The sequence below is a fragment of the Eulemur rufifrons genome, chromosome 1, assembly GCF_041146395.1.
Source record: "Eulemur rufifrons isolate Redbay chromosome 1, OSU_ERuf_1, whole genome shotgun sequence".
Classification (NCBI taxonomy): domain Eukaryota; kingdom Metazoa; phylum Chordata; class Mammalia; order Primates; family Lemuridae; genus Eulemur; species Eulemur rufifrons.
In genome coordinates, this window is record NC_090983.1 from 52,511,597 (window position 1) to 52,535,451 (window position 23,855).

General features: G+C 42.2%; 1 protein-coding gene across 3 annotated transcripts in view; it reads left to right on the forward strand.

Annotated features, from left to right (window-relative positions):
• The window catches only part of CHN1 (chimerin 1), a 181,525-nt gene extending 171,269 nt beyond the window's left edge, over positions 1-10,256 (forward strand). For 2 of the 3 annotated variants that reach the window (XM_069470656.1, XM_069470663.1), the window contains 3 exons: positions 1,335-1,472; positions 7,493-7,598; positions 9,287-10,256. In XM_069470656.1, the coding sequence (XP_069326757.1) occupies positions 1,335-1,472; positions 7,493-7,598; positions 9,287-9,458 (416 nt within the window). In that variant the 3' untranslated portion in view covers positions 9,459-10,256. The remainder of the gene's footprint in view (positions 1-1,334; positions 1,473-7,492; positions 7,599-9,286) is intronic. The other variant, XM_069470649.1, reaches the window with a different exon arrangement.
• Positions 10,257-23,855: the final 13,599 nt, after the last annotated feature.

Genomic DNA, 23,855 nt, shown 5'->3' on the forward strand with positions numbered 1-23,855 from the left:
GCTTCCAGTTTTTTGGCAATTATAAATAAAGTTGCTGTCAACATTTGTGTGCAAGGTTTTTATGTATATATAATTTTCAGCTCTTTTGGGTAAATACCTAGGAGTTCATTGCTGACTTGTATGGTAAGACTGTGTTTAGCTTTGTAAGAAACTGCCTGTCTTCCAAAATGTCTGCACCGTTTTGGCTTCCCACCAGCAATGGGAAGAGAGAGTTCCTGTTGCTCTACATCCTTGTCAGCATTTGACATTGTCAGTGTTTTAAATTTTAGCCATTCTAATAGCTGTGTAGTGAAGAGGCTGATTTTTAATCCATAGAAATCTCTCATAAGCCAAGTGGAATAAAAGAAATCTAGCATAAGGTCTAGCTCAGAGTAGATACTAAATCTTTAGTAAATGAAAATTTATATATTTTAGCAAAGTACTAAATGTAGGGGAGTTCAGAAGAGGCCATTTTTTATTATTTCAATAGATTTAGATGGTACAAGTGGTTTTTTGTTACATGGATGAATTGTATAGTGGTGAAGTCTGGGCTTTAAGTGTACCTGTCACCTGAATAGAGTGCATTGTACTCAATAGGTAACATTTCATCCCTTTGCCCCCTCACGCCCTCCCCCTTTGGAGTCTCCAGTGTCTATCTTGTCACTCTGTATGACCCTGCATACCTATAGCTTAGCTCGCACTTTTAAGCTAGAACATGCAGCATTTGGTTTTCCATTCCTGAGTTACTTCACTAGGATAATGGTCTCAAGTTCCATCCAAGTTGCTGCAGGAAGAGGCCATTCTGAAAGAAAGCCAGCTTTGCTTGATAATCTTAAGGCCCAGCACCTCTAGAATATTCCTCCATTTTATAATGTCTTTTCTTCTTGTTATTTCAATACCTTAATGATTTTTTTTATTTGCTTTTTTTTTTTTTTTACTTCTTACTATCTCCCCTACTCCCTCAGGGTTCAGGCAAGAACCAAATGTTATATGTAGGAGCCTGGGGTGAAACAAAGGGGGCCTTTGGTTAAGTTGGGAGTGCCTCTGTTGTTATTTTTCATAGTATGTTTATGTAAAAAAGAAAAAATTCCCCTGGGAATTCTCAAGTTGCATGAAATAAATCAGATATTTCTGTTGATCTCAGTCCTCACCTACTTCCCCAATTTAAAAAAATTAATTTTGCTCTTTCACTAAAAATTGATCATTTATATGTATCGTGTAGCACACTGAATTTTATATTAAAAACTGAAGCATTGATAATCTTTAAAATCTGATTGTATACAAAAATGTCATTTATTAAAACAGGGCTGTGAATCCAGATATTTACTTTTGTTTCTTTTAACATCCTTAAAAAGATGGTGAGAAAGCAGATATTTCTGTGAACATGTATGAAGATATCAACATTATCACTGGTGCGCTTAAACTGTACTTCAGGGATTTGCCGATTCCACTCATTACATACGATGCCTACCCTAAGTTTATAGAATCTGCCAGTAAGTACGAACGCATGTATTCTGAGTAAACTGACAAACTGCTTCCTCTTGCTAATCACTCTTCCTGGTTTTCAGACTGTCTTGAATGCATTTTTTAAAACATTTTCCCTTTACCTCTTTACATGGTTAATATACTGAACACAAGAATTTTGCAAGAATTTTGACTTCTTCCACCAGAAGCTTCTCTGTATTGTGCTAAACCTCATTTTCGAAAATAAGGCTTACTTTAGTGTTCCTTAGATGTGGACCAGCACTTTTGTAAAATAAAATTAAAATACCTATAAAAATAAAATTTAAAGAACAAGAACTATTTTGTTACTAGGTTTTGCAAACATAAAAATTACTGTCAGATTGCTATGAAAGTTTCTAAATTCTTATTCTCAATTTCTGTACTTACCCTGTGTAAGTTAAGGCAGACCATTAACAGTTTGCAAACTGGCACTGATCTGTAGGTCATACTTTAAGGAACACTATTTTAGATCGAGTAGTTATTTTTTAAATTCTAGTCGAAATGAAAATGAGAGAAAGAAAAGATTTATTTGCCAAATTTTATTTATGCTGCAAAAAATCATACCTGTAACTCACACTTCATTTTTTAAAGAAGGGAATTCTTAACAAATTTTTAAGTGTTGGCATTACTATTTTTTTTTTTTTTTTAGAAAAGATAGGCTATTTCTGTCATTTTGCTTTTCTCTCTTTAAAACCATATGTTGTCTTGATCTTTAAATGATAACATCACTTCCTTAGTAACACTAATTTGCTTTTTGACTTGGAAATTTCATGAAGTACAAACTTTCTTTGTTCTAATATTTAGTTTCCCCTTCAGAGCTTTTGAGAATTTTTGTGGTTAGTTCCTTGGAGCCCTGATTTCTTGCAGGTCAGCTCAAGCTCCTATGTACAGAACAGCCATGAGAATTATGCTGATTTTTTTTGTTGCAGTTTTATGTTAGAAAACATGAAGGATTCTAGGTCTCTTATGGACTCAGTGCTGGCCATGAGATTTGCCCGAGGGAGCTTACAAGTTGTTGCATGGGACAGACATTATCTAACGAGACAGAAGATAAGTCTGATTGCCTAATCTAGAAGGCTCTTCTCACACACCGACATGGTGCAGGGCTGCGCAGTCCACTGTCTGCTCTGGTCCCCAGGACAGCACTGGGAGGGACTGGATGGATGGGTGTCCCCATCCCCATGTTGCTGGGAAGTAAAACTGAAACTTGTCTCTGAGCCTAAGCCCAGGGCATACGATTAGCGGAGGACAAAGCAGTGGTTCGAAGCCAGGTTCTGAATTCCACAAGACCACCGTATCTAGGTAGTAAAATCCAAGCCTCCTTTTAGATTTCAAGGCCTTTGGCCCCAAGGTTCCAAATTAACCTCACCTTTCCCCACATCCACCCTAGCTGCTGAGGAAAATCTCCCTTTTTTATTCTTCCAAACCATTTGTCATTGTTGTGGGGTTTGTTTCTGAAACAGCCTTCCTGTCAACAAGCCCCCTTTTCGCCCCTTAGAGAACTCTTGAAACCACTTCTGAAAGAAACTTTCCTAAATCAAGGTAGAAATTCCTCCTCATAGTGTCAGCTATTTGGATGTGTGATTTCTGTGACACCAAAAACCCTGGCATAATGCTCACACACAATATAATGTCCATCGTGCCTGGGTGATGGTGCTGTCGTTTGTGGAATGTCGCATCCTTGTACGTGTCCTTCTAGCGATATAGTCTGTCTCATGCTTTAGACGTGTAGATATAGCCATTCTCTTAAAAGGCACATAAGGAAGTGAGAGAAGCTAACATTTATAGCACATATATGAGGCACATGAATCACGCTAAACACTTACATCTATAAGTAAATTATCCAAGGTCACATCACTCGCTAGAGGGGGTGGCACTGGCATTCACACCTACATCTGTCTTAAGGTCAAAGCCCTTGTTCTCTGCACTCTGCCTGGCTTGGCTGACGGAACAGGGAACAACAGACTTACACAAGGAAAGGCTGAAGGGGAGGAACCCCTTCCAAATGAAGGACAGGGTCAGAGGACCCTAGGAAATGCAATTATTCTTAAAACTTTTTTTCTCTCTCAGCCTCTAAAAATGTCTCTGGCATTTATTAGCATCCTTTGCCAACAAAAAATCATAGTTCATATGAAAACTTTCTTCTGCAAAAGCTATTTGAGCTCTGCTGTTACAGCCTCTCTTGGAGAACCTGCAGCTTGAAAGCTGGAAGGGAGGGTGTCTTGCAGGAATGAAAAAGGAACTCACGGTGGAGGCAGCCAGGTCATCCCATGTAAAGGCTTAAAAGTCCTCCTACGCCCCTGGAAACTCCCTTAGGAACCCACCCCTTCTTCCTCACTCCCTCTCCCCACCAGTTAAAACATTGCTGCCCTGGAATACAAAGGCCTGGAAGCAGGTGCTTCCCACAGGGTCTCCCCAGTAACCAGCACTCAGGGTTGCTTTTCACGATGACGGCACCACCAAAGTTGAGCTCCTAGTGGTAATGGGCGTAGGGAACCTTCCTCTGGCCAAGGAGTTGAGAACTCTGTTCCCAGAAGATCTTAGAAAAGCTACATGACTCAGTCAGTGTATAACCTTGAGTGAGTCAGAGAAACTCAAGTAAAACCCAGAGTTCTTGGTCCCAAAGCAACTTAAAATTTCCTGAAGAGAAGCCTGGGAAGGAGAACTTGTTAGTTTTTCTTCAACTCATCACTGAGTCACCCCTTTTGCTTAGCTGAGTTTTATTCTTCCTGTATTTGAGTTTCTCTATAAAAAATTAACAAGACATGCCGTAGAAGAGCTTTCAGTGAGCTCCTGATGCAGGTTCAGAGTGCTTATTTCCTGCCCCTCCAATGTCCCCATTTTCCAGATCCTTCCAGACCTCCTTCTGATGCCATCGTTCTTCTCAGGACTCCTGTACGGCCTCTTTCCTTCACGCCAGGAGGTTATCATTATATCTTGTCTTCTTCCTTCCTGACTGGAATCCCCTTTAAAGGCAGCAGTTCTCACTCATGTTTGTTTTCCCACAGTGCCTGTGACAGTCGCCCACTTACGTAATAGATGCAATAAATATTTGCTGAATAAGTAATAAACTTATAATTTTATGTCAAGAACCTTAGAATCTTAGATTTTGCAGATATTCTAGGGGATCATGTAGCTAGACTTCCTTCTGTAACACATTTTTTTAAAATACCCAGTAACTGCAAGATCACTGCTTCCACAGGCAGCCAGTCCTCTGGTGGGCAGATGCGGTTCCGGTGGTCGTGAAGCCCTACTGGGATACAGCAGGAATCTGCCTGCTTTTAACTCCCTCCACTTGGCAGTGGTCTTGGCACCACCCTCTTCCGCATGTTGATATTTGACAACAACCGATGATGGTCGTTTCCAAATATATTCCATTTTGTCTGTTTCCCTCAAATTGCACTTCTTATAGCCAAAGAATTATGTTCTCTTTAAAAAATGGTAATGGGTAATTCTTCTGTAAGTGGAAGATAAGGAGAAACTAGTTCCAGGGAAGAACCTCTGTCAGTTGGATACCAGTATATGCAATGCATTTTGTCCTTTGTTCCAAGATGTCTCTCTCCGGCCTGAACACTCTCGCTGGTTTGGACGTGTGGTGGGCAGCTCACCTGGAACTCCTGATCTTCCCCACCAGCCGCCTCCACCCAGAGTCTTTCCTGTCTCAGTTAATGAAGGCTCCGTCCTCCCAGTTGCCCAAGTCCAAAACTTGGATCATTCTTGATTCTTCTCTTTCTCATACATCCTCATCAAGAGTCTTATGAATTCTACCTCCAAAATATACCCAGAATCCAATAACTTCTTATCACCTTCACTGCTACCATCTGGTCCAAGCTCCTGTCATTCTGCACCTGGATTTTTGTAATGATTACTGGAATGGTCTTTCTGCCTTTTTTCTTGCCCTTCCACAGTCTGTTTTCCACATGGAAGCTAGAGGAGAGGTAACTGTGAAAAACAATTCAGATGACAACACTTCTTTGTTCATAACCTCCCCATTTCTCTCAGTAAATGCTAAATCCTTAGGAGAGCCTGACATGGGAGAGTGCCTGCTAACCTTTCCTCCTTCCCAATACCCTCCTCCTCGTTCCGTCTACTGCGGCCACGTTTGGCTCCCCACGTTTGCTCAGCTGTCACAGGCACACTGTCCCCTCAGGGTATTTCATGCTGTCCTCCACCTAGAACCTTCTTTCCCACACATCCCCACATGGCTCATTCCTCCACTCTTCAGAGTCTTTACTCAAGACCTTTTTTCTCATTGAAGTCTGTCCTGACCTCCCACTTGAAATTATGACATCCCCCCAACACTTCCCAGTGCTTCTTATCCTGTTTTTTCCATAGCACCTTGCCTCATTCTAATGTCTACAAACTGTGTCGCCTTCATTGTCCATTGCCAGTCACCCTTGGGAGAAAGCAAGCTCCCACGGGCAGGGAATTCTGTTTCTGCTGGCCCAACACTATCCTTAATGTCTCACTGTCTCAAGGTTCACCCTACAAAAGATTAATTGGCAGTTAAAAGGAAACTAAGTTACTTTTTTTCCAATTTCCAGAATGATGTAGTTTCGAATTAATTAGTCTTATGGTAAAAACTAAGTGGCAGTTTTCCATAGTGAATGGAATTTTCTTCTCGTAATTCTAGAAATTAAATGATTGAATTTCAGTATCCGAGGTAGACTGCTGTTATAAATTGGCATTCTTTAAAGGCCTCAAGGTTCAAAAACCACACGTTATTTATCATGGCAAAAAGCAAATATGTCCTTCGCTCAGAGAAATAAACCAAGAACTGTGAGGAAGCTTTGGGCAGAGATGTAAAATGGCCAAAGTTTCTTTGTATTAAAAAGCTTCAATCGTTGTTCACAGAGATTTATCAAAGCTGCTCTACCAATGCTAGAAACTTTTCACATTCACCTTGTGCCAATTTTCACCTGACTGCAATACATTATCACTGAGTTGGTTTGTTTTATAAGTTACAAAGACTAGGATTTTGGGTCTTATGTCTTAAATGTTACATTCTGTACTCTTCCCAGCATTTCAAGGCTGCCATCCCGACTAGGACTCAGCAGTGTGGGGTCCCACTGCAGTTACCCTAAAAGCCAACCTTTAAAGGCACCCATCCTCTTGACATTTGAGTAGAAGCAGGAATGTACTATGGTGTCAGTCATTTTTGATTATAGAAGTGATTAGTGAATTAAAGACAATCTGACCTCAAAGGAATGTGCTAGTGTTTTTAGCCAACTCAGCAGAACTAAAATAGCCAAAGGAAAATGGTCCTCTTCAACGTTTACAGCTTTGGAAGAGTCCCATTTATTTCAGGGCTCACGCCATCACACAAAACATTTGGAATTGCCTTCAAAGTCTGCAGTGCATCCTTCTGAATAGCCTAAGTCATAGCAAATGTTTGTGCTTTGAGAATAGATTTGATTTTTTTTTATATAACACAAAGTAATTTAAAACTAAAGTCTAATGAATAATGCAAGTAAATGTTGGATGATACATTTTGTGGTTTACAAATTAAAAAATATGAATATCAATAAGGTTTTGCCAGGGGCCACAGCGGGCAACGGTGTGACGTATCTTATATACATCACTGAAAGGGGGTTTTCAAAATATTTTGAACAATGCACACCCCTTAAGTATGTCTGTTATGTTCTAAGATGACTTCATTGGAATGTATAACTTTTATCTGTGTCTACATAAAAGTCTGAGTGTTTGTATAGTTACATCCTGTGTATCCAATGTCCAATTCCCAAGGGTGCCAGACCCCAAGACAGTCAAGTGAACAAAATGGATGCTCCCCTCAAATGTCCAAGTAAACAGTGTTGCCACATTGAAATTAAGAGCCTTCGGAAATCTGGAACTTGAACCTTAAAAATATTTTCCAAAGCTGTGGGCAAGGATCTGTGAGGAAGCATTTCCTACCAATTTTAGAAGATTACCACAGAATAGAATTCATTGAACCATTTGTACCAGTTTTCTGTTAAAGTTTTTCTCCTTGGTATTTGACTTGCTATTTTAGAAATTATGGATCCCGATGAGCAATTGGAAACCCTTCATGAAGCACTGAAACTCCTGCCGCCTGCTCACTGCGAAACTCTCCGGTACCTCATGGCCCATCTAAAGAGGCAAGTACAGACTGGGAGGCTTACACTTGCATTGCATCAAAATTTTAAGGATAAAATGAAACAAAAGGTGAAAGAAAGGACAAATGATCTTTTGAATAAATAAATGTATAGCTATATAATTTCCTTGTATGAAACTGCACTAGTTGAGAAGGAATGCTAAAAGTATTCTATGCTACAATATTAAATGGCGACCTGATTTTTTTTTTTAAGACAGAGTCTTGCTCTGTTATCTGGGCTAGAGTACAGTGGCATCATCACAGCTCACTGCAACGTCAAACTCCTGGGCTCAAGCAATCCTGCTGCCTCAGCCTCCTGAGTAGCTAGGAGTACAGGCACCTACCACCACACTCAACTAATTTTTTGTAGAGACGGGGTCTGAATATGTTGCCCAGGCTGGAACTCCTGGGCTCAAGCGATCCACTCACCTCGGCCTCCTAAAGTGCTAGCATTACAGGCATGAGAAAGCAAGCACCACACCTGGCCCTGATTCTCACATAAATGTATTTGCAGTTCCAGTATGTTTGCAGATGTGCTAGAAATACCAGTATTCTACCAAGGACATGCATTAATTCTGTGGAAAGAGAAAGAGCCGTGCTGTAAAGACACTAGCATCATGAAGCAAGAGCAAAGCACCGTGGATGGCAGCTCACTTTTCTATCTTATTGCTCCATAACAAGCACTTCAGACTTGGCGACGGGATTTTAGATTATTGAATTAATGTCGCCAACACTCAAAACTGGTATAAAAAGTGATGGTGTAAAGTAAGGGGTAAAAGAAGGAATGGAAAATAACATATGTCAGCTAGTTGTGGTTTAGTGTTTTCCGGTGATGATAGTGCTGCAGGTTTATGTCCCAGCTCAGTCACCCTTGGTCTCTACCAGTTGAAGCAAAGTTTTCAAAATTATATGACCAAGTTTTAGTGGTTTTAGGGTTTCAAAATATAAAACCAATCAGAAACAAAAGATGTTCTATGCCCGAAGGCGTGAGTTATCCAGAAATGATATTTTAGTCATTCATGGATGTCTGTTTTCCTTCTTTAAAAAGCACCATGAGTTAAAACCTTTGTTTTATGTTTACAGCTTCACTTATAAAAATCAAGTTTGCTTCATGTTTGGATGTAATTAAGTGCTCCACACTAAAACAAAGGAATAACTCTCAAATTCTAGTCTCTGTGTTATTGCTATAGCAGTAAAAACAATATGAACCCGTATACTCCCTGACCGTGTTGCTTCCCGAGCCATTTCCTATTGTTGTCGCCATTCTGCCTCTAGACACTCAGTAAACTGCTCAGCTTGAAGAACAACTCCATGGGAATCAAGATAGCCAAAGTGGAGGGAGGGGGGATGGAATAATCAAGGCGACCCAGTCCCTTCACTGCTATTTGCAAACATAGGTTTGCATCTGTAGGCTCTGGGTTAAGGCAAGAGAATCCACAAATAGAACTGAACCCATACGGTCCAGCACACTAGCGCAGGCTTCAGCCTCAGTGATCAATTATTTATGAACATTATTTTAAGGAAAGTCAGTACTTTGAAATTAGGGAGAAATATGGAGAAATAACCTAGCAGAAGAATTGGTAAATGGACACAAACTTTTACTGTAAATCTTGTTTTTGTTTTAGTGCTCAAGCACAATGAGGAACCTGTGGCTTATGTGAAGTCTTTTATTCCTTTACTTGCCTTTTTCAGAGTGACCCTCCACGAAAAGGAGAATCTTATGAACGCAGAGAATCTCGGAATCGTCTTTGGCCCAACCCTCATGAGATCCCCGGAACTAGACGCCATGGCCGCATTGAATGATATACGATATCAGAGACTGGTGGTGGAGCTGCTTATCAAAAACGAAGACATTTTATTTTAAATTTTTAATTTGAGGGGAAAAGAAATGTTTTACAGATGAAGGAATGTTTTATAGTAATTTAATTGGCTCCTATAGCTGAATTATTTCTTGATTAGAGGTTTGGGCATATAACCAGATTAAAATGAAGGAACTTTCTGTTGTTTTTGTAGCGCTGCTCAGCTATCCTTGTAAAACAGTGAACACACGCTTTCCGGTTCTAGTAATCCTGGGTGTTTATCATGTTAAGAGAAATTCAAGCTATTGCATGATTAGCCCCCTACTCAGCAAGGAAACCCCATACAAAAGAAACAGCGAACCTGCACCTGCACCGCCTCCGCGTCCCGGGTAGTCTGTGGTTGTAATCCAGCATGTTTCACAGAATAAGCCTGTCGTGACTTTGCTTTTGGGGTCTATGTCATTGGTTTCTGATGCTTGTACAAACCTGCACACACGAATGGATAGAACAGCACCCCTGGCTGTTGCATTGCCATAAACTATATCATAAGCCTACTTTTTGCAAATGGTTTACTTCTGGTTTCTTAGTTCTTCTCTAACATAGTACTTTCTTTCCAGCAAAAGCAAACCGTGTTTTCAGATTTGTTACTTTAATAAGTTATCTGTACCAATAAAAATGTACAACAGAGCATTTTCTGTTAAATTATTATTGGTTTTCAGTTGTAATTTTGTATTTTTATCTGGCATGCATTAATTTATTAAATTTGGCTTTTAGAAATCAAAATTATTGATAACTTATTTTTTCTCATGAGTGAGAATATTTGGAAAAATGTGTTTTGCCATTTATTTAATACTATTTCCTCTCCCTTCTTGTTTATCATTTAAAGTTTTGTGGTAAGCTCCTAAAATAATATTTAGAATGAGAACACTCATTCATCAGATTTTAATGTTTAGAATGAGAACACTCATTCATCAGATTTTTCTTCTTACATCACTCTGGCAGAAATCTGGAAATTTTCTCAACTTTTTTTTTTTTTTTTTTTGAATGGGGGTGGTGGGCAGGAGTTCCTTCTAGGCTATTAGAAGAAGAAAAAAGGCTAACTAAAAAGAATGGCTTTTTCCAAACATTTGATTTGTCGGAAACATACGGTGTCAACATGCACCGAGCTGACAGTGCTGCCCGGGACGGGTCCCAAAGAGCAGCCTGGCAGCTGGAGAACGGGGCTCTGCAGCCAGACGCAGGAGCCCAGGTCCTGGGCCTGGTACTGTCACCGGCCACCCGTGTGGCTTCAAGCAAATGACCCTCCAGAGCCTGTTTCCTTGCTTGTCAACAAGCACCCTTCTAGAACTAAAGTTCTATCCTCCTTTAAAAAGTAAAATAATAAAAGACATTTCCAAACTTTTGAGATTATCTCAGAGATAACAGACAAGAACTGATGAAAACAGGGAGTTTTTCCATATTTTGCCCCTGGGCTACAGGAGGAGGTTGATACATGCTTTTATTAATCTATATATTGAGAAAAGTGTGGTTATTCGGGAGATGTTCCATCACAGCTCTCTTCTTAGTCTCCTATGAATGGTGCCATTGCACTAAGCAACATCAAATATGTAGATTGATAAAATACAGATACTTGCTTTTTATGACATAGGAATTTCTTTCTTAATGGGGGCTACTAAAAGGCACTAAACACTAAAGCAGTGCTTTTGACCCATGAAGTAACAGTACATGTGTCTGAGAAATCTGATCAAACAAATCAACACATCCCTGGCCTAGGTAAACCTACGGAACTGCCGTGTTCACGGCTGAAGTCCGTTTTCTACAAAGTGATTTAAAGGAAAAATTCAGTTGCAGAGGAATATGCTTTATTAGAACGTGTTCACCCGTTTCCCTGAAAGCAGCAGCTGTGTCTGACTTTAGTGCAGGCACTTACTAGAATTAGAGCCGTGTCGGGGGCAGAAGCAAGGCCTGCAGAGATGCCAGCCCTGCCCACCTGATCTCAGTAAATATCAGGCAGATGTCCAGAGAAAGTTCTAAGCGTGTCTTCAGACAAGGTGATTGTTTACCAGCTCTGTCAAGGGTGTGCTTGGTGTGTTTTTACACAGATGGATGTGAGGTTCCTACCCTCAGGGCGTGCAAACACAAGTAACAGCTACCTCATCTGGGAACACACTTGGACCGCTGGGTGACACTTTCTTGAAATGAAGAAATACTTCCCAGTTGCTCAGAGAGGCTTTTGCTCAATAACTAACCCGAATCTTTTATGCGTATCTTTCTGTGACCAGTGGGAGATGTCTTAAGTCATGACCGTGTGGTTTCTAGCTCTGCCACAGCCGGGGTCGCCCGCAGGCTTGGCAGCACCGCACATGCCCTGCCCTGAATGCCAGCATCTCTGTTTTCTCAGTTTTCTGTACATAGTTTCAAAGAAATTGAGAAATCAACGACTTTCCCTTCTCCACTTTTTTTGTTAGTTTTTAAATGCCAGTTATACCAGCTGACTGGAGGAAATGAGATTCAAAACATTCCTGTAATTGGAAGAATGGATATTTATCAAAATGTTTCCAGTTACTTGATGATCTCAATGGAAGGGCTCTGAATAAATTAGCTTCAGGGTTCCAGTCATCGTTTTAAACAAAATATCTTAGAGTTTATCACCCTAAAGCTGATTAGATATTGGTGAGTCCACTTAAAAAGAAAAAAGTTTTTAAAGACGCACATTAGAAAAATCAGGGTACCCAAAACTCTTCTCCCAGCTATATTTTAGTCATTAGAAAGTTAACTTCTTGTGGAAATCTTTTAAGTGATTTTATAACTTGCTTTGCCTATAACAATTTGTATGGTACTCACATTTGTCTATTAGTGTTGAGAGGCATTTCCTCCTATGAGCTGAAGTAGAAATGTTCTTTACATATGTCATCACCACACATCACTCGATTGAACATCCGGGTGGCTCTGCCCCTGGACTGGCATGCACCAAGGTGGAATAGAGAAGGCTAAGAGAGTGTAGCATTGGTAGAGATCTGTGCGCCAATTTTCAGAGATCTAATTCTTACTTGCATTCTCTCAAAAAAAAAAAAAAAAAAGCCAAAGCTGCATCCCTGGGAGCATTTGTACAACCCATTCCACGCATGCATCCTGTGTGTCAGGCACTGTGCTAGGACTTGGAACAAGGTCAGTTCCAGTTCTCAAGGAACTTACTGGGTCCATTTGGCCTAGTTATGCTTTAATGTTGTACCTTTTCTCATTGTGCATCATGCTGCCGTGGGCCTTGGCACTCCATGTCGATAGAAAGCTACAACAGGACAGCGTGGATGCATTTGCCTTTGGGAAAATGTGAGCTCACCAAGTCATACTCTTACAATCCCATTTGATACTTTGAAATTGACCTTACATATTCATTTGACCAGTAAGGAAAGGAGAAATGAAAATGACTTCACACAGACCCAGTGAGAGTCTATTTGGAAGCATCAGAGGTGTAACTACTTAGCTGCCTGCCCCGTTGGCTGAGTGTCATCTGGAATGGGATGACATCACGTGAAAGAGCTCCCACATCCTCTGCCATGGACTCAGTGGTCCCTAATTTCCCTGCTTGAGCTGAGGCCAGGTGACGGTGCCGTCAGTCCCACTGCAGCCTGCCGTACTTGCCTCATTTTAACCAATTCCAGGCACAGTTGGCAGTCATTCTGAAACAAGGGATGGTCTCAACCTGACAGCTCAAAATCTCCCTGTGGCTTAAGAAATATATCTGGTCTCTTCCCCAGCTCCTGGCATAAAGCTCCTAAAACCCTTGGAATTTCTGGGGTGACAGGAGCATCTTTTGTTACTCGTGATGAGCTCCTTTGGATCACACCAGAATTTATGCTAATGAGGTGACTTAGGGTTGGGCCCCTAAATAGCCTCAGAATAGGGCTGGTCATGGGAAAGACCAAGTGATTAGAGGGCTAGAACTTCAAGCCCCACTCACTGACCTGCAGGAAGGGGAGCACAGGCCTGGAGATTAAGCTCTATGAAAATTCTTAGCCAACTCGATGGAGCCTTCAGGGTGGTGAGCACATCAATGGAAGTGCTGGGAGGGGCACAAACCCTGAGTGGGCATGGGAGTGCCACCCTCTGCCTCCCACACCTTGCCCTGTGCGTCCCTATTTCCGTTCCTGACTTGCATCCTTCATAACAAACTGGTAAACAAAAGCATCGTCCTGAGTTCTGTGAACCATTCTAGCAAATGATGAAACCTGAGGAGGAGGTTGTGGAGCCCCGAATTTATAGCTCATCGGAAGTATGGGTGGTTCCCCTGGGACTTGCAACTGGTATGACAGTGGGGGCAGTGTTGTGGGACTGAGTCCCTTAACCTGTAGGAGCTGACACTAACTCCAGGTAGATAATGTTAGAATTGGATTGAATTTCGGACACCCAGTTGGTGTCTGGACAGTCAGAGAAACCGATATGGAAAAAATCCCACACGTTTGGTTTCGGAAGTGTTATGAGTAAAAACATACCACTCACTATTGATCTAAACACTGTGACAATCTTCATATTTTTCAAATAGTAATGAAGAAAAAAAACTTAAAAGTTGCTGTTTTCCCTTGATTTTGTATATAATCAAGGAATTGTTATAACTAAAACACCAAATCCTTCAGCAATTTTATTAATGAAGGTTGTGTTAATACTGTTATAGATTCAAACATTTGTTGGTTTCAACACTGTTCTGCCTTATTAAAATCATTAGGGTCTCTCCGCAAATGCTTAATAATTTTTAAAGTATTTATATTTCACTGGTCCTGTATTTCCCACAGGGATCTTGACTCAATTGCTATTTATACATATTGAAACCAAATCAAGAGATAGCTAAGCTTAAAAATTATGATTCATCACCACACATTGTAAGGAAAATCCTGATTTATGAGTTTTATTGTTCTCTGAAGAGATTTTAATACAGTCTTCTAGCCATGACATTTCACAGTGTAAATGTTTTCCTTTGTTGCTTGTGTAACTCAATAGCACAAAACACCATCAAGAGGTATAGGCACCATGTTGCTGACCTAGCGTTTGGAGCTCTGGTGAGCCCTTGGAAGAATTGGGGGTTTTACTGTTTTTCAGATCCACTCACAATTCTATCGCAGCAGGAAACAGCAGCATGTGAAGCTAGAAATCTTAGGACTTTTTCTAGTTCTGAAGCATAACCATTCAGCTCCCTATGCCACTACGTAAGACACAAAAGCAGAAACGGTAATGTGTTAAAGCTTAAAATGACTAAGTGGAGAAAATTAGCAAAAAGGGCCTTCTACAGGTAAAATGCCATAAGCTTAGAATGTTCTTAAAAAAATAAAAATCTTTTGATTGCCATTGTATCAAGCTTAGACCAGTTGGTTTCATCTGATGTGTGTACAGGTACAACTTGGGCACAATGCTGGCTTATCCATGCAAAAAAATCAAGTCCCAGCCTGATATTTGGATGCCTCTCTATATGACATTTTCCTAAGACAGTTTTTATTCTTGCCAAAGAGACTATATAATGGTGAAGAATAATTTCTTCAAGTTTTAAAAAATTGTATCCAAACTTATATAAGAAGGAGATGATATAGGCATATAGAAGGTTAAGTTCAACTACATCAGCACCAGTGTTTCTGTCCCAGGTTCCTAGGAACTAAAACTATTGATCAGCACCAGGAGCTAGCAGTAACTGTAGCCATGAATTTAAGGGCTCCAGGCCCTCAACCCTTCAGTGGCCTGCTCCTCAGACTCCACCCTGCTTTAGCTCAGCACTCTGGTTTTCAAACTTTAGCATCTTTCAGCATCAATCACCTGGAGAACTTGACAAGGCAATTTGCCGGGCCCACCTCCAAAATCTCTGAATGAGGAGGTCCAGGTGGGGCCAAAAATGTGCATTTCTAAGCTTCCAGGTGATGCTGATGCTGCTGGTCCCAGGATCACACTTTGGGAACCACAGACCCAGTGTTTCCTGACCGCCCGAGTCCTGCTGCAGGCCAAACAAGTCAAACACTGCGGGCAAGGCCTGGGCAGACAGTTCCCACGTGATTCTAACAGGTCCCTGTTGTGCTGACTAAATTCAGCTTCATTTCCTGCTGGTGTCTTAAAATATACCTGGGATTTGTTTTAAGCAGGTATATAGTAAGACAGCAGACACGGAAATGCTGCCAGGAAGGAAGTTCATACTCACAGACCCTAGAAACAGGAGGCACAGCACGCAGGGCCATGTGGGGAAGACGAGGGTCGGTCAGGAGGTATAAGGGGGAGGGCAGGGTGCAGCCCAGGGCCTTTACTGTGGTCTCCAGGGAGGGAATGGGCGAGGCAGGGTTGGCGCCTGAGTAAGCTTAGGATTAGCTAGTTTGAACAATTGCAGTGGGCGCTGGGCTATATGTAGGGGTGGCCTCCGGTTGTCAGGTACCTGGCCCTGGGGTGATTTAGGGCAGGGGGAATATTGGCTGGTGTGTGAGAGTTTGATAAAGGAGATAGATATTTGGTGGTGTAGGCTCCAGATTGGTTGTATATCAAAGGTGCCCTCAAAGGGATGTCCTTTGTTTCCTCTAGGAATTCGCTAGCCTGGAGGGGCAGTCTCTCCAGGGCCAAGGCCCCAAATGCTAGAATATCAAGAATACAGGAAATAAGAAAATATAGTCAATACAGTTGACTGAAGAGAAGCTCCCACTCCCTTAAAAGTCACCTCCCAATTTCTGACCTAGGCTGACTCTGTCCTCAATACTTTTTTTTCCTTATTCAAATTTTATCCTAAATTGCATAGCTTAAGCTAAATTAGATGTTAAGCCAGAGAAATGAAATGGGACTACATCAAATTTTATAAAAATCACAAATCATAGAGAATGAATCAGATGAACACCTACTTATTAAATCCTTAATTAGGAAGACCAGGGAGGGTCCCTAGAAACTACTGACAAGTCATTTTTATGCAACAGGCACTAAACTCAAGGATCTTGATACCCCAAGGTTCATGTCAGAAGTGTTAAATAACTTCTAGAAGAATTCTGTATTTCTCAGACTGAATTTGATAAGACTAGCACCCATGAAATGGGAATTGCTCTAAAAACTATGACAACCTCCATCAACCTAACACAGCTATAAGGCCTAAGAACTGAGACCACCAGTGTCAAAAGGACTTAATTTTTGGCTCCAAGAAACTCTTACCCAAAAAAGATAAAACTATAAGCCAACTTCACTTTTGCTTCAGAAAATTTCTGCAGATCAATTTATCTGAGGCAGCAGACTGCCTCCTGGGCAAACAGCTTGCTTACCAAGCAATAGCTTACCTATCAAAATTCCCTTCGAGACCTTGCTATGTTCACTAGTCTTAAACTACTGCAGACCCTGCCTTGAAAGACACATCTTAACCCATTTGAGCTGAGAACCCCCACCCCAAACCCTGCAAAATCCTCCTCCGACTTCCTTATCTGAGCCACTGCTTAGATGCTGTGGTTCCCTCCCTCACAGCCTTGAGTTCTGTTAACTTCGTTTTGCTTTATTGGCAGGTGGTCTGGTAGCTTTGGGGGAGCTCAACAATTATTCCAAGAGCAAAGAGCTCCACAGTCAAATAAGCTTGGGAATTGCTATATACCAATTCCACCTTTATGAAGATTATAATCATGTTAGCAAAATAAAGCTTCTGAAAAGTTCTGCTGCTCCCCAAAAATTGAGGAGATCAAACAAACTGACAACTTGTGTGTGCACGGGAAGCCTTGTTTATCCTACAAACTTACTAACTTCTCTAAGAGCATTTTTTTCCCTTCAGTTTTTAAAACATTGATTTAGGTCAATGGATTAATGATTCACAAGAAAGGACCCTGACATCTTGCAGCTAATGGCAAGTGAGAAGACACCCAGGCTCCCCACACTGGCAGTGTCCCGGTTGCACCACCAGAGCCTCTGTGCTGGGCCAGCCGCCCTGTGCAGGGGAGTTTCCACATTCTTGATGAGTGAGAGATTATTGGAATCCACCAGCCTGTCTACAGCCCAACTTTGGCTGAGGCTCCCCCAGCAAGGCATCCACCCACTTTGTCAAAGATGGCGGAGTGGCCAGGACGCCCTCTTGCCCTGGGTTCAAGCCACTGGAGCAGCCTGCAGGCTGCCTGACACAGACCGCGTGACGCAGACTCACCCAGGACGAGTGCCCAGTGGACGCCCACCAGATGGCCTTTCTATCCCTGATGGTGATGCCGGGAGATCGGAGGAAATCCCCCATCTAGGACCTTCATGGTCTTCTAGGTCAAGGCAGCAAATTTCCCTGCTGTTTCCACTCTGGAAACCCCCTGGTTTTCTCTCAGGTCCGGGAAAGGAAATTAATCAAGTACCAGAGAATTCTAGGACCCAATGCATTGTCTGTGAAACCAGTGGTCAAGTACAGAGGATGATTGGCCTCACAAAGTCAAGGTTATTCAGATTACCAATAAGCATTTTGCAAGTGTGTTCCTCGGTACGTCTTCATTAAGAATTAATCACCATTAATACTAATTACAGTGATTAAAAGGAAACATCTGTGAAGACAGGCGTGAATCCTTACAGCTCTGGCTGGCTGCGACAAGATAAACAGTGCTGCCAAGGGGAAGCAGCAGCGTGTCACTTGGAAGGGAAGGAGGACGAGAGGGAGGAAAACGGGGAGGGGAGGAAGGAGAAAAGAGAGAAGAAAAGATAGGCATTACCTAAAAATGCTGAGGCTAGGCCTCAGATCTTGGCTCCTGGGGACATTGATTCGGTGTCTCTCTCCCGCTGTCCCTCTGTCCCTGCTCCGTGCTATCTATGGCCCTGGCTGCTGCTGGTGTCTCAGGTTGCGCAGCTACCCACCTGCAGAGGAAGCCCGAGTTTTTCACTCTGCAAAATCCATACTATTCCAGGTCTGTTGAACCGAACATGGGTTATGGCAAAGATTTTTTTCTGCCTACACCCCATCAACTGCTGTTCCTTCTTCTGGTTCCAACTTTATGATGGGGAGAAGCAAAGGATTTGGTAGAAGGTCATTCTGAGGGGGAGTAACGCTTTCTCAGAAGGAATAAACACCCAATGCCCCAGCATCACTCTACAGTGGGGAGTCAAGGAGCCTCAGGGAAGGCCCAGGAGAGGACTGGCCCAGCTCAGCCTTAGCCTAAGATGCAGAAAAACTCAGCCTGCTAGGAAGTTTCTCCCCTGCCCTGCTGTTTACATGCCCGAACGTAAGGAAAAGTGGTATAGAGAAAAAAAATCCCTGTGACCCATCAGCAACAAGGGCAGTTCCTTTCTTCCTGGTACGTTCTCCTGGGATTGCAAACCTGGCCCAGTCAAAGACAAGCCAAAGCGCAAACTACTCAGTTCTCAGAGCGCCCGCAGTGTTCTGTGATGTTGTGGGGAAAGACTTCAAGGCTTGGAAGGGAAAAAACAGGCTTGCCAAGCATGAAAACTGCACCGCTGGAGTGCATAGGAGAGAGCCGGCCAGCCAGTGCCTGGGGCCCCTGAGACATCAAAATCGAGGGCTTTATACCCACAAGCCCTGCAAAGCTTCCTGGGGTCAGCAGGGGAGAGTGACCACAGGGATGTCAGGCCTCCAGCCACTCCGATAGGGAAGACAGACCTCAGACGAGATCCGAGGGCTCAGGGCAATGTGGCCATAGGCAAAACAACCAAAAATAACAAATGCTGATGAGGGAGGATGGGGAGAAAGGAGAATGCTCATACGGTGTTGGTGGGAATTAAGTCATTACAGCCATTATGGAAAACAGTGTAGAAGCTCCTCAAAAAACTAAAATAGAACTATTAATGCCATATGATCCAACCATCCCACAACTGGGTACGGTATCCAAAAGAAATCAGCACGTCGAGGAGATACCCACACCCCCGTGTTTATGGTAGCACTATTCACTGCAGCCAAGACATGGAACCAACCTCAGTGTCCATCAATGGATGAATAAAGAAACTGTGGTATATGTGTACAATGGAACATTAGTCAACCATAAAAAAAGGTGAAGTCGTGTCATTTGCAGCAACATGGATGGAACTGGAGGTCGTTATGCTAAGAGAAATGAGCCAGGCATAGAAAGACAAACATCGCATGCTCTCACTCATGTGGGAGCCAAGACAGTTGATCTCACAGAAGTAGAATAATAGTTACCAGAGGTTGGGAAGGGGAGGGGAGGCTGGAGAGAAGTTGGTTAGGGGTACACACATACAGTTAGAAGGAGTAAGTTCTAGTATTTGATAGACAATATTGTTAACTATAATTTCCCTACTGTACTATTTCAAAATAGAAGAGAATTGTAATGTTTCCAACACAAGGAAAAGAGAAATGTTTGAGATGATGGATATCCTGATTGCCCTGATTTGATCAGTATACATTGTATGCAGGTATCAGAATATCACCATGTACCCCATGACTGTTATATAGCAAGAAAAAAAGAAGAAAAAGACCTCAGAAGCTGAGGAAGCTGAGAAGGATACAGCGTTATCGTGGCTAGTCATTCCCAAATGCTATTTGAAAACGACACTGAGAACATACATTGGAAAGTACTTGTTCTGAAAGATCAAAGAGGAAGATGACACAGAAACTCTATAAAGGGGTCATGATGTCTGTTAAAGAGAATGAAGCCTTAAGGATCTAATTATTAATATTATTTGTGTTTTTAACTGAATGTTGGGTTTTTAACCGAATGCACGACTTGCAGTTCTTGTTATTACCAAGGGCCTAGTTTTCTGATCAGCAGCACATAACGGTTTTAAATCCCATCCACTCACCCCAGTGCTCCAACTCCCTGAGTAGGCTGCAGGGGCCTTGCATTTCCACAGGGCAATGGCTTGCTGGACAGTCACCTGCCTCTTGGTGACTTTCAGGAAGAGTTGGTCCCCTGCCGCAGGTTAGATAGGTCTCCAGGAATGTCCCTTAGCCAGCAATCCCACAGCCCTTGAAGCACCCTACAGCAGCGGGTGCTGTCATCTGGCCCCCATGTGTTTGATGGGTGAGGCAGAAGAGCCAGGCTTACAAATGGGTGGGTGACCTGGCAGGGATGCATGGTCACAGTAGAATCTGGTTGCCATGGAGATGTGAGGTTTTCTGCTCAAGCTGTTTGAGAAGGAAATTTTCCATTGTGCATATATAAACATATTGCAGCATCTTTAGTTTTTAAATTCCTTTTCTCTTTAAAATAGCATCCAGTGTGGGTTCATACATTAAAAGAAAAATTATAAAAGGTAATTTCCCAAGGGATAGCTCTTTGCCAGGCGCTAGGGTCTGGCCTTTGTTTAGGGATGAGTGTAGGAAAAAGGCAGGGCTACTTTTCCAGAAGCACCCAGGTCGTTCAGGGTTTCTCTGTGATGTTGTCATGGGCTGGCCCAACAGGAGAAGCTCGAGAGATAGGCCAAGGATAACATTTTCTTCTCCTTCAATCTTCAACAAGGAAAGTTTACCTTGTTTTCTATCTTTCCTGATATTCTGTAAATGATTCCACAGCCCTGGCCTCTGTTCTGTATCTCAACATGCAGGAAGAATTTTTTGAGCCCCTGTGGACTTTTATTGGTGAGTAATAAAATGTACATAACATAAAAATTACCATCTTAACCATTTTTAAGTGTACATGTCAATCACATTATGTTCACAGTGTTGTGCAACCATCATCACCCATCTCCAGAACTTTTTCATCATGACAAATAGAAACTGTACCTATTAAACAATAAGTCTCTATTTGCTTCTTCTCCTAGCCCCTATTAACCACTATTCTACTTTGTTTCTATCAATTTGCCTATTCTAAGTACCCAAAATAAGTAGAATCACATATTTGTCCATTTGTGTCTGGCTTATTTCACTTAGCATAACGTGACCAAGGTTCATTCATGTGGTAGCATGTGTCAGTACTTCATTCCTTCACAAGGCTAAATAATATTCCACCATATAGATATGCCACATTTGATGTATTCATCCACTGATGAACACTGCTTCCACCTTTGTTATTGTGAGAAATCCTGCTACAGTCATGGGTGTGCAAGCACCTGTCTGAGTCTTGCTCTCAATTCTTTTCAATATATATCTAGAAGTGGAATCGGTGGATTATATGGTCATTCTATGTTCAGTTCTCTGACGAAGTGCCAAACAGTTTTCCACAGCATGTGCCAGTGGACCTTTTGATCGACGTGTTTCTTGGAGCAGATGAGGATTGTTTTCTAATGGAGTTTGGCAGAGAGCATAACTGCATCTATTTTTAAATTCTCATATTCACTCACCTATTTTTCTCCAAGGGTTTCTGCATATCTTTTTAGTTCAATATTCTTCTACTGATTGTTTAGATATATCTGGGGCAGCAATGAATTGATAATCTATTGATTGATCGATTGATAGACCAAGACTAGTAACAAGGTGGGGTGGGACAAACATCCCCCGGTTTTCCAAACCCTCCTGAGCCACCCTGTGGATCCAGCATACTTGGCTTCCACTACTCATTCGTGGGGACCTTCATCATACACCCTCTCCCCACCCATCCCCCAGTCCATCCTCAGGACTGGCAGAAGCTCATCCAGACCCCACAAGCCTTCACCGAGTTCCTTCTTAGAGCGTCCAGGGCACTGAAGTCTAGAGACTTCCAGTGGCCTGGTCTTTGTGTTCTCACTGTTATTTCTAACAGTGTCTCTCTGTCCCCTTCCCCCTCCACACACACACAGCACCTGGCATAAGACTAAGCTCACAGAACTGGGCAAGTAAGATCATGCTGATTTATGACCCTGGCCATAGACTTGGACAAACACGCTCGAAGGCCCTGAGATAAAGGGAGCCTCTAGGTAAAAACAGCAGCCGTTTCTAGGCATGGAGGCTAGAAGATCCCTCTGCTCACATTTTGCATTTTTCTTTTTAACATTTTCATTGTGAAATATATTCAAAGAAACACATGTAATTAAACAGTTCAATGAAAAATTATAAAGCAAACACCCTTGTGTCTAAACCAGCCAGGTTTAGAAGGAGAACATTGCCAGGCACCCCAGGAGTCCCCGCCCACCTGGAAAAACCCTAATTCTGACTTCTTCCCTTCACCCTGAGGCAGCCCTATCCTGAACTTTATAAATTTTTTATTTTTTTCCATATTTTTACCACTTTTGTATGCATCCCTAAAAATTATGGTTTAGTTTTGCTTATCATTGAATTTCACATGAATAACATTGTATATATTCTTTAGAGGATTTGCTTCATTCATTCAACTTTACACTTGTGGGTTACATCCATCTTGTTGTACCTACCTGTAGTTAGTTCATCTTACAGATGGATAGCATTCCACTGTACAAATATAGCTCCATTTATTTAGGACACGTCTGCTATTAAGTGTTGATGGGCATTGAACTGTTTCCAGTTTGGGGTTATTAGGGAAAACACTTCCATGATCATCCTTATACATCTCTAGGTGCAAAGCATGTGCCTAGGAGGGGACTGCTAGGCCAGTGTCTGTATATCTTCACCTCTACTGGATCGTGAATGTTAACCTGTTTTCCTAAGGTTGTATCATTCTCACTTCCACCCCCAGTGAGAAAACGCCTGCTACTCTCCTGCTCTCCAATGCTTGGAATATGCTCTGCAAATCCACATGCACGGAAGGCCTCCTGTCTGTTCTACTGGAGCTAAGGAGCATTCAACAGTCACATCCTTGGTCTTAGTGACCTCCAAACCCAGGGCCCTTGGAGGTCCTTCCACAGAAGCCCCTCCCCCAGTTTCAGGTGGGGGCGGAGGGTAGGAGAGCCATGAGCAAGGACGAGGACTTGCAGCTGGGCAGGAAGGCCCGGGGGGCCAATAGCAGTCACCTGAAACTGTGAATCTCAGAGCTCCAGCCAGCTAGAGACCACCAGCTGGCTGCAAAGCCTACATCAAAGGCTCAGAATGCCGCTGGCTGTGGGTTTAAATGGAGCCCAGGTGTAGCCTGCAAACTCCCTCATTTTCCCTGCTGAGCCATACCTACCCCAGGCTTGGCAGCCTCAGCACCACCAGAGCCATGGGGGCAGAGTTATGCTCAGCCTTGCCAGATAGAAGTGCTGGTTTGAGCTTGGTGACTGGGACCTACCCCAGGAATAGAGCAGAGATGCTGTACTCCACCAATGGCTGTAACAGAATCAAGTGATTCAGATAGAATGTGTAAGTAAATAAGTAAAAAGTTCATCAATGCCTTCCCTTTGAGAAAAAAAAAAAAATTACGTACCTCCTTATTACAGATTTCAAGCAAAAGAGGTAAGTACTAAGAAGAGCACAATCACCTAAAATTCTACCATCTAGAAACAACCATCACAAACATTTGATCAATATCCTTCCATATATCTCAGTGCAAATACACAGATGGAAGAAGGATGGATGGATGGATGGGCACACAGGTTATAGATATATTTCTAGAAACAATCCTACTGTACATGTTATTTTAAAATAAATGTGTTCCTTCTATTTAAAAATATTTATTCCTTTCTTCCTCTAATTACAGGAGTAAGATATTCTTAATGTAGAAACCTGGAGA